The sequence below is a fragment of the Octopus bimaculoides genome, chromosome 9 (assembly GCF_046866305.1).
Source record: "Octopus bimaculoides isolate indiv1 chromosome 9, ASM4686630v1, whole genome shotgun sequence".
NCBI lineage: Eukaryota > Metazoa > Mollusca > Cephalopoda > Octopoda > Octopodidae > Octopus > Octopus bimaculoides.
Genome location: NC_142936.1, coordinates 60,623,275 through 60,635,285, shown reverse-complemented (window position 1 = coordinate 60,635,285; position 12,011 = coordinate 60,623,275). Strand labels below are relative to the sequence as shown.

The 12,011-nt window shown below is 30.5% G+C and overlaps 1 protein-coding gene across 1 annotated transcript in view; it reads right to left on the bottom strand.

Moving 5' to 3' along the window:
- Positions 1-2,311: 2,311 nt before the first annotated feature.
- Positions 2,312-12,011, bottom strand: part of LOC106871031 (unconventional myosin-Id) — a 113,277-nt gene continuing 103,577 nt past the window's right edge. Inside the window, exon 23 of the mRNA XM_089358196.1 lies at positions 2,312-9,795. Coding sequence (XP_089214322.1) covers positions 9,603-9,795 — 193 coding nt within the window. The 3' untranslated portion in view covers positions 2,312-9,602. The remainder of the gene's footprint in view (positions 9,796-12,011) is intronic.

Here is a 12,011-nt window from a genome sequence, read left to right as displayed (position 1 = left end):
CTTTTAATCACTTCAAATAAAATAGCAGGCCTTTAGTGATTAATAAAATAGCTAATTATTGAATACCAGTGAGTTGACAACCAAATGTTAACACATACGTTGATGTTAATTTTATGAATGGTAAATATATTCATCTAACCCTTTAGCATTTAAACTGACCATATCTGGCCCAAATATTCTACCTGTTTTATGTTCAAATTGGCCAGATCCAGCCTCTCACACATTTCCTATAATGTCATTTTAAAAATAAATGATCACATCATTGATATCTTGGAGCTATGAGATAATGCATGATTAATTCAAAACAATGTGAATAAATAAGCAGTATATTTAACAGTTAGTGGAATGCTAAAGGGCTAGATAATCCAGTAAACACCTTAACAAAACCATAAAGGTTAATTCAGTGAAGAAGGAAAATTGTATGCAAATGAAGGTTACAAACTCTTATAAGACATGATAAAATTGATTCTGTAGAGAATTGTCTGCATATCAAAGAGCTTCCTATAGCCAAATATCTATGTAGTTTCCACATCCAAGGTTTTATATTTTTACAAAAACATGCTCTTTTTACAGATATACTTCAAGTAAAAAATATTTGTTTCATCCTTCAAGACAGAAAAAGGACTTCAATAAGTTTGCACAAACACACACAAATATAAACATACTAAGGTATACCAAAATATTTTCAGTCTTTTTATTTTGAGACAAACAATTTTTCTGTGTTTCTTCCAAACATACAGTTGTTTTAAAAAGCTTGAAGGTGTTTAAAGTTGGCATCATAGAAGAGGTAGAGTGTGTCTAAATAAATCTACAGTGGAGATAAAAATCTTAATTCATTCTGTGATAGAACTACAAGAAAGACTACTGAAACATGTAACATCTTTTAAAATTGAATTATTCACCTAATTTATTTACAGAATAGTGATTATTTTCTGTGAAAATTCAGATGTAATAGACAGTATTTTTTACAAATATTTGAGAATGTATGAATGATAATTATGTTGTTGGAAACTATAAATAAAACAAAACTATCAAATGGTTAATTTCTAGTTGAATTGTGATGTATCAAGCGTTTTTCAGTTTTATTTTTTTTAAAAACAAGTGTCCCCATCCCCAACCAGCCACAAATCCTAATCTTTTGAACCCTAAACTAACTTTATTTTAGAAATGAATCAAGTTTATCATCAATGTCATTATTAGTATTATTAATATATCAAAATTTCAAAGTATAAGTTCAAGTTGTATATAAAACAACTTTATAGCATCTTTAAAGATACTCTGGTTAAAAAAGAAATACAGTATGTCACAGCTGTTTTGGTATCACTGATTCAGTGCTGATTTACTTGACAACAGACATTTTGATGTTTCTTTATTCCCTACCTACTCTGTCTCTCCATTTATGACTGAGCATGTCTTTTTCTGTATACGAGGAGAGGGAAAGTGCTTATGGCAATTGTGTTCAATTATTAACTTGTAATGTCCCTCTCTCCTTGACTTTCTATACTTTTGTGCACGTGTGTATGTGTGTGTCTTGTGCCATAAAGTACTGTTACAAGACAAACAATGTCCAGTTAGCTATACTTAATCAGCAATGTCCTAACAGTTGTGTCAAATTCTCATAAAAGAGGTAAAAATTAAAAACACTACTTTATTGAACATGCTGATTTCAATTATATTAATTTAGAGTACATCTTGAATTATTATTAAATTGTTACATAAAAGACAACAACCGTTATCTGTATAGCATACAGACATCAAAAATGTGAGGCTGTAAATACATTGACACTTCAGCTGGACATTGGAACATGTCTCCTAAATTAATTAAACTAAAGATATGACTAACACACTAGTGTACCAGTGGATATTAGCATCTCTTGTAATATGAGCTGTCCCTAATGTAACAGATGGCTAAAATATGTTAGCCGCTAATGTAGTTGCAAACTGGTATCATGTTTATTTACAGATATTGTATATCATAACTGACACACAATGTATATAAAAACACTTCAAAGGAAGAAGTGATCAGTAGGAATAACTGATGTTGTGGAAAAAATACTGTAGGAAAATGTGTAGGATGTGTGGAGGGTGTTTGGTAAAATAAGGAAAAGTCTTTACAGAAAAAGAGGAGAGAGTGTGTAGATGGTGAATAGTATCAAAAACACTGATGTGTATGTGTGTGGAAAAGAGGAAAAATATATGTGTATAAATCAGTGAAGGATTGTTTTTTCATAAAGTAATGAAATGAATAAATGGAAACTATGTATGCTGTCATAATTGCAGAGAAAAACAAAAATTGAATTGAAAAATCACATTTAAAATGAACAAAAGCATTTCATGTTTATTTATACCAAAGTAATAAAGAAATAGAAATGTTAGTTTTATAAAATATATATTTTGTCATTTTTTTCTTGCTTTCAGCAAATCAAGCAATAAATGTTTTTTTTTTTTTTTTAATGTTTTCATAATATATGCATCATGTTTGGACTATTGTCATTATTTGGATAATTAAAATTGATTTCTATATGTTAAACAGCAAATTCTTGTAAGCTTCATGGAACAAAGAGTGAATGAATATATAAGAATAATTAATAAGGTGAATGATAATTACAGCATATAGGATATTCTAGCAGAATTTACCGGAGGGTATCAACAATATTTTCATATATACACATGACACTGTTTATTTTCAGGGATATATACAGTGGAAACAAATTATTTAGAAAATATTCTTTTTGTTTAAAATATTTGGTCTCAAATCCAGAACATTTTTTGTTTGTTTTTAGATTAAACAATTGGTCTTTATTAACCATATAACACTATCATAGCTTGATTTTATGATTATAGACATTAAGATTAAACAAGAGGTTTGGAGACTAATCTGTAAAAAAATATTTTGTGACTAAATTGTTGACTTGTGATAAAAAAAAAAAGTTTGTTTTTGGACAGTTGGTAAAAACAATGGAAACAAACTAATTGGTCTTGTGATCATAAAAAATAGAAAAAAAAAAAAAACAAGCAATTTATTTTGTTCAATAAGACTGCATTTTGCAGCCATAAATATTACAGCCAAACATGGATGTTTGGACTACAAGCATTAAGATTAACCATTTCTGATTATAATTTGTACATCCATACATTGAATTATACAAAAAAGTGGAAGTAAATATTTCTTTTTGCCATCAGAAAGCTTTTAGTTAAACGATTTGAATGAAGGCTTTAATTTGATGAGATTTCAACTAAATAATAACTGTAGGAATATGTGAATTAAGATACCTGTGCTGTAATTGTCATACATGACAAACAAGTTTCAAATCTATTCTTAGTTTCAAACACTTGAAGGAGAAATGGCTCATCAAAATATTATATGAACTTTATTCCACAGACATTGATCATTAAAAAAGTAATTTTAGATATATGTTTGTGTGATGGTAAATCATTCAACTAATCTATAACAAACAGTATTGTGCGTTCTTGGCATTTTTTTTGTTTTTGTCAGTGTGGATTTTTGGATGTAACTTTTGCATTTAAAGGAAATCAGAAACAACAATAACAGGTTTCAAATAAAAATGACTTATGATGTCATTAACTTGGTGTTGACTTTGAATTATATTTACAATTACCAAACAAATCAGGTGTTAACTAATTCTGCTATTGCAGTGCAGAAGTGGGTAGCTGCTGTTTATAAACAACAGAAGCCATAATAAAACAATTTCAAGTGGCAGTGTTAGTCAAACATGTTAAATGATATATCCTATATTTGGGAACACTTTTAAAATGCATACATTTTGTGAAATGTAAAATATTTTACAATCTAAAATTAATGATAAAGTTTCAATGTGAGGATATTCTAGAAAGCATTGAACACAAGCAGGTTATGTCATGTATATAAAGATGGTCTAGAGATTTATTTGACAGTTATAAAGAAAAATGTGCTTTTTGACAGGCACATTCAAAAATGTAATTATGTAGCAATACTTGAAACATACAGCAGTACTATGTAGTGTTTCATGTAAAATTCAATACTGAATACTCTGTTATAAAACAACTTTCCAGATAACCCATAGCCTGTCAGATAACAGACCAAAAAACAATGTGATTTAAGAATAAATGTAAATTGGTCAGATAATAAAACAAAATTTGGAAAAGTAATATGATGTTGATGTTTGTATCTGAGAACCTGATAGAATTCTACTTATGAGCCAAAATAACACTGTAAACACATAAGAAAAAATGACAAAGTCTAAGTTTCCTCAACACAATAACAATAACAAAAATAGCAACAGATATTAATGCTTATTAAATGTCTTCCATTTTAAAATTTAAATCTTAATATCTTGGAAGGAATTTTAATCATGATGATATCACTTTTGATTGGAAATCTTACTCCATATGATTTAATTGTGTATTTTTACAATGAAAGTTCCCTAAACTCTGGGAAAGAATTCCTGACACAGCCTTGTTTTAAGGATTTGTCTTCTGCAGAGCAATGTTTTGATTTGAATGAACACAGCTGAATAGTGAAACTAAAACCACCAGTAAACCTTCAGTTTTGGAAGTAATTTAAGAGATCACATAGATTTTCATAAAATATATATAGTATTTGTTTTTGTGAGAAATAAAGAAATAGTTTCGACTCCAGAGGTTTCGAGTGTATTACAGTGATAAAATTCAGTAGAGTGTGTATATAACACATGCTATACATCACAGCATAAAAGTCAATATTTTAAGCTGAGGGGAAAAAATTCTACTGGAAACTATAGTTCAATCTATATACCAAGTATAAAATAAAAAACTTTGCAACAATCCTGGGCTTGTAAGTTGAGCCCAAAATCTCAAGACCAAGTAATCCATATGTTGGCTAATATTCTGCAATTTATGGTACATTACTTTAAAGTTTCAAAGTATATATAAACAACTCTAGAACAATGAACAATATTACTAAGTGCACTACAGGGAATATACACAAGATAATTCTTGTAATCAGAATTCCATTCAATACTTTTCAGAGTGTTAAAGAGCTATATACAAGTGTAACCTTGGTATTTGGAAATAACATAGGTTCAGGAGTGAAATTAAATGTTTATATCTTAGAACATTTTATACTCCAGAAAATATTTCAGGCATAAATTTAGTAACAAACCACATTATCATCATCTGTTATTTAGAATGTGTAAAGCTGAGTACACATTTTTGCTGCCAAGTTTGATTGACAATAATAAAAAATTAAAACCAAGTGTATACATATATATATATATATATATATATATATAAATCACATCACATGTGTATGCATATATATATCTACATACACACACAAATCATATATATGTGCATAAATTATATATATATATATATATTCACACACACACACCCATATATCTTTTATATTAATTTTTTCCATGTTCCTAATGATGAATTGTTAATGTTTTTGTCACAGCATTTATTTTTAATACTGGATGCTTTTCCTATTGCTAACCATTCAAACATAACATTGGAGTGAAAGTTGTATCTTGAAGCAAGCAAAGTTATGACCAGAAAGTATATTTTTGCATATGAGTTAATCAAAACTCTGCATGTCTGTGTTTCATTTATTTACTTTCCCTTTAATACTGCCAGAAACCATACTGTAATATATATACATATAATTATTTTTGGTGAATGTTGTTGTCTAGGTAAAAAATCACAGCACTATGGTTAAAAACAAATTATGTGCTAAAACAGCAACTAAGCATTTATGGAGTGGATATCTTCAGGTTTTTAAGCATGGAAACACGAAGTGTGTACTGAACTGAAGGTTATCAAATAGGTACATTGTTATATAAATGTGTGTGTGTGTGTGTATATATATAACTCATATTTATCTGGGAGATACACAGCTACACATCATTATGTATATGTAGACATGAATGTATGTATACACACACAGAGATTAATTTGAGGGAAACAATATCCTATTTTCTAAACATTTAATTTCTCATTAGAAATGATTTTCGGGTGTACACTTCTTTGTTCAAGCTATATACACCCACTATTACTACTTTGTGTGTGTGTATGTGTGTGTTGGGTAGACAAGTACAAGATAAAGAACATTGATTACATAAATAAAATTCATCTATTCAAAGCTTTACTCTAATATTAGTCAAACTATCAGTTTATTAAATATTCTTAAATTTGAATTTATAATGGAAGTATGAGCTGCGTTCTTTCCAGCTTTGATATAATCAGTCAGTTTGACATGATTAATCTGTTTGATGATCATTTGGGTTGGAATGGTATTGGTGATATGTAATCTGTTGCTATTACCATACAATCGGTAGTGAAGTATCATGTTTGCAGCTATAATAAATTGTTTTAGCAATTATTATCATGACAGTATTTCTGTACTGTCTTTCTATAGAGCTTATTAATAGGCCATGTAAGAATATCATACTTTTCTGCAAGACAGAGAAGGCATTTTATTGACATTTTGATATAAGGAAATAGAATTCAATTATAGATCAATTTCTGGATATGTAGTATTTAATTTATTTTTATTATGGTATCTATTTTTTAACATGTTTAATGAGTGTTATATTCTTTGTTTTTCAATACTATCACCTAATAAAATTCTAGATTGATGCATTAGAGTCATAGTGATATATGTCATTAAATGGACAAAATGTTATATTGCTAGATTTGGATGATAACTTAGACTTCATGAGCAGCAGTTAACTATATCAATTGTGCAGCTGTAGCTAATATTTATATCGTTTTTGTTGAAAAATCTTGTTCATATAGTTTTGAGCTCAGTGAGAAAATGGTTTCCTAAGCCATAATAAACCTTTCTATATATATCGTTTGCAACAGACATGCTGAATATATATATATATCACGCCTTGAATTTCTTGAAGTCATATTACCTGAGACACAGAGAATATGTGTACTGTTCAAATATAAATGAAATATGTCATATGATGCACTAGTGTAGCTAGAGTGGGGGCAGAGGGGGAAGTCTATCCTGGGCAGCACCACTTTTGGGTCTGCTGTAGGCAATATGTATTTTTTGTGGGGGCCCAGGGGTGACACCTACTCTAGCTACACTAGTGATATAATATCTAATATAACTTGCCATAATGGTGATTAATTATGATTTGTTTATATGCAGTAATTCCCTTACTTTTTACATGGAGTGTACTAAGTAGTTATGAGTGTATAAGTTGATTCTGGCAATATTTAAAACTTAAACTCCTTGAATATATTTGTAAGGATTTTTCTGATATTCACACAGCTGTTTCCTTAGACTGTTATTGTGCTTGTATGTTGATTTGTATGGAAAGAATGGAATCTGCATTGCAGCATATCCAAACTATCAAGCTTTCTGTAGTCATAACTAGGTATTACAGGGAACCACAGGTGAGAGTTCATTTAAAGTTGGAATTTAGCATTTGCTTCATGAAACACATGATAAAAGTAAAGCTAAGGTTTAGATATGAACAAATTAATAATTATACATACACATGAGTATGTGTACAGACACATGTACACATGATGATTCAGATTTGGGCTCAAAGAAATGCATACTACAATATACATATGTATACATACATATACATATGTAACATACATTTGCATAAGTGCAAAGATATATGTATATCCTTACATGCCTATTCATGCATACTTATATATATATATATATATATATATATATACACACATATATACAAGTATATATATATATATATATATATATATATACATGTATATATGTATGCATATATATACACACATATACACATATATATGCATATATATATATATACAGATATATACACTTGTTATATATACACACATATATACACATACATATACATACACACATACGGGCATATATAAACATACACATAGAAAGATATATACACACACACACACACACACACACACATATATATGTATATACACATTGGAAAAAAGTGGTTGAATGGAAGGGAGATAATAATAAAGAGAGGTTGAATGAAGGTAAGGTAATTCATGGTGAGCCTAACAAGAGGTGCACAAGCATGTGTGTATTTGAGAATGGTGTGAGTTGTGTGTATGAGTGAGTGGGGGCAAGTGAATTTGATGTGTGCACGCATGTGTATGTGTCGTGTGTAGCAGTTGATGTGTGCTTTTTCATGTGGAACAAAGAGAAAAGATTAAAGGAAAGGAAGGAGAAGATTAAAGGAATGAAGAGGGAAGATTAATTCCTGTTCATGGTGAAGGCATGTGTCTGAGTGACTCCTGTGCACAGACAGTCCAAACATAGATGTTGTAGCGAATGACCGGTAGAACAGAAATGGTGTGAGACCAGGGTGTCATTGCTGAGTCTGATGTCCCAGAGATGCTCTGCAAACCAGTCAGCCCAGCAGTACAGGGAAGGACAGAGAGCAGAAGATGTATAAAATGACATGACTAGAGGTGCAGGTAAAGCAGTCAGTGGCATGATAGGGACGGTGATGGGTGCCTGTGAGAATGGTAGTTTTGGAGAAGTAGGAGCAGGTGCGAAGTATGGGTGGGAGCAGAGGAAGAAGTCAGGCTGGGAGGCAGGGGTAGGGAAGAAACAGTGGACCAGGAGACCCTGCAGATTATGGGCTTATCTGAGGAGGGAAGGGGTAGGTTAGGGAAGATGTGTGAGGTGGAGGGGTCGGACTGGAGTCGCCAGAAGGCTCAGAGAATGGTGCATTGGAGGGGTAGGGTAGAGGGATGGTAGGTGAGGGGAAATGGGAGACAGGTAAGTGTGAGGTGGGTACAAGGAGAAAGAGCCAATAATCCATTACTGCACTTACCTAGGGTACCTATTCAATTAGGTCAACAGTGAACTAAAACCCCATAGTCTGTAAAAACGTACATAGGTATACCAATTACATTGCATATATATACATACATATATACACACAAATACATTAATTATGTACACAGACACACATACCTATCCATTATCACTTATATACATACACATACATACATATATATATATATATATATATATATCCATTATTAGTTATACATCTCTCCATTAGCAATTATTCTAGAGGGTGACAAGTTCTAAGAAATTATGTTCAGCCACTTAGAATAAAGAACTCAAAAATACATCTGGGAGTGAATAAACATTTAATTTACATTCATTCATCTAGCAAAATATATTTTGTTTCACCTGAAGAGCCATACATGAAACAGGATATATTTTGTTAGAGTAATGATTATGGATTAAATGCCCATTATTAAATATATATATCCATTATCAACAAAATATATATATATATATATATATATATATATATATATATATATATAAGTGTGTGTGTGTATGAGTGTTTCATCATGAGGTGAAACTATGAAAGACTTAACAGGTCATTGGTTTTTTAAACAAAATTCGTTGCTCTTTAATTAGTAGAATTGCAATTCTCATCAGAACATTTGGATTTATGAGAAACTATTTTCTATTGTCAAAAAATGAAAAAAGTGTGTGAAGAACCAAGTAGTGGCTGGGGTGGAATGATTAATTTTTATACGTTGTATGTAACCATGGCAACAATTTGACAGCCAAACAGCAGCAAATCCAAGATTCCAATAAAAGTCAGTAATAGTTAGGAATTGTTAAACAGCATCTTATTCGTATTGGCAGGCCACATTAGTGTCATATTTCCATTTTCTTTACGAAATTCTGGTTCACGGTTGATATAATCAGCAGAGAAATGCACACGGATATTGCGCTGTTTATCTCCCAGCATACATTTCAAATTCTTCCCAACAAAGACTTTTAAATCTTGTTTGGTTAAGCTGAAAAAGGAAACAGAGAAATAAAATATACAAATGTATATTTGGAAAAGTATAAGAGACTGTTAGTTAATGTAAAATAACTATGAAATAGATTTGACTTTGACGGTTACAAAGTCAGTTTGAAATAGTTAGAGGGGACTGAGGTGAGAGTGGATAAAATTACCAACCAAAGTGAGTGTTAATAGATATAATAAAAGTACACTTAATGGCATCCCAGCAATGACTGTCCCACCATTTTGTATATCAGGGACAAAATTGTCTAACATCTTCCTTTTCTTAAGATGGTTGGGTGTGATTTGAAGGAAACTTGGTTGTTATTTTTAGCTGGGTGAACAACCATAAAGCTACTCCTAAACTATAATCTGATTGCTGGTAAGTAAGTGTTAACATATTTAGAATGCAGCTATGATAAAATCAAACAATAATTAATAACCAATAATACTTCATTTTTGCAGCTGGTATAAAAGACAACAACTGCAGACATTTTCTGCATTAAATATCTAAGAATTTCAATGATGTCACAAGATTATTTAATTTATAAACAATTCCATTTTGCTGACAAAATAGACATTTCTTTATAATTCCTTAGCAGCTCATTTGTTGTCATTGTGCTAAGTTATGAGGTTATTATACTTTTCTGATGGTACAAATGGTAATAATATATCACCACTGTTGTCAACTGTACTTTCAAGAAAAATGAAACTATTAGTCAATAATTAATCATCTTACTTTTAAACTCACTGCATAATTTAGTTCTACTTTAAGATTTTTAATGCTTTATCCCTTGAATATACAGCCACCCACTTTACTGTCTATGATACTGATGGTGTCTCAATTATTTGAATTATAAACAATTTTGCAGTTTGCTTTGTATTTACTCTGTTGGCATTTAACTGTCATATTTCTACATATACAGATGTTTGGAATAGGATTAAATACAAAACCTTCTCCACAGCTTGTTACCCTACCCTCAACCTGTCAGAGACACTTCTAACAAAACATCAAAAACGAATATCACCTGAATTGTAAGAGAATATGCGTTTCAATTAATTTTCAATATAATCAAGATTTTAGAGAGGTTTAGCAACATAACTAATTTTATATACCACCGTGTCAGTGAATAGAATATAGGAACCTAAAATAAATTGCTCTTAAAATAAGGATCACCTGAAACAGCAGAAACAGAATCTGGATCTTAACCTGTGGACTTGTGATGCAAAGATTACAAATTAAAGAAAATACCAGCGGTGTATTTAACGTTTTTTGTATATTACTATATAATATATACACTGTAACTAAATCTGTAAATCTATTTCATATAAATGGTAAAATTATATTTAACTCCTTGTTAGCTCCTGTAAAATAACCACTGCCTAAACAGGGTCATGAGGGCTTGAGAAACTCCAGCCAGTAACAATGTATTATAAATTGACAGTACTTCGTTGTTATTTGAAATGAATTGGCATGAATTTTAATAGTCATAGTAGTGTGCTTGACAGTATCATTCTAGTGGTTATTGAGATGATTAACTATTGAAATAGTGAACTCTAAATGCTAAGGCTTTTGCAACTGTCAGAACACTGTCCTATTGACATGTTGAAACATATATATATATATAATTATAGGTTGCGACGGTCAATTTTCATTCTATGTATATCAAATCTGCTAAAAATAGCATTTATCTTGTGAAGAATTCACATATGTATAAGAAAAAAAAAAAACCTAACACCTTGTGACCTACTGCTACAAAATATTACCCATGTAAGTAATATTACACCATGAGCATAGCTGAAACTTCACTTTTTGAGGGGAAGTTCCTGGAATTGGTCTTATATACTCAGTCACCTTATACATTAATATATATAATATTGGTTGTTGTTTAACTCTAAGGCAGTCCTGATTGAGCATACCTATGATCAAATGTGTTTTAACATTGATCATCCTGTTCTTTTTGTTTATCTAGGACTACACTGTTCTACGTGTCCTTTCTTATTTATGGTAATATGATGCAATTCGAAAAATTGACTGCTATTTCTAAGAACAAGTGACTGCTTCTTCATTGAGCTTCCTTATACGAAGCTGGTGGTGACCACCAGAAATCATGTTATATCATTTATGTTATGAGATTTTGATGAAAATTTTATTTCAAAGAAAAAATTTTTTATATAGGTGGTCCCAGATTTGTCGATATTAAAATGGCAATTAGTATGAAATTA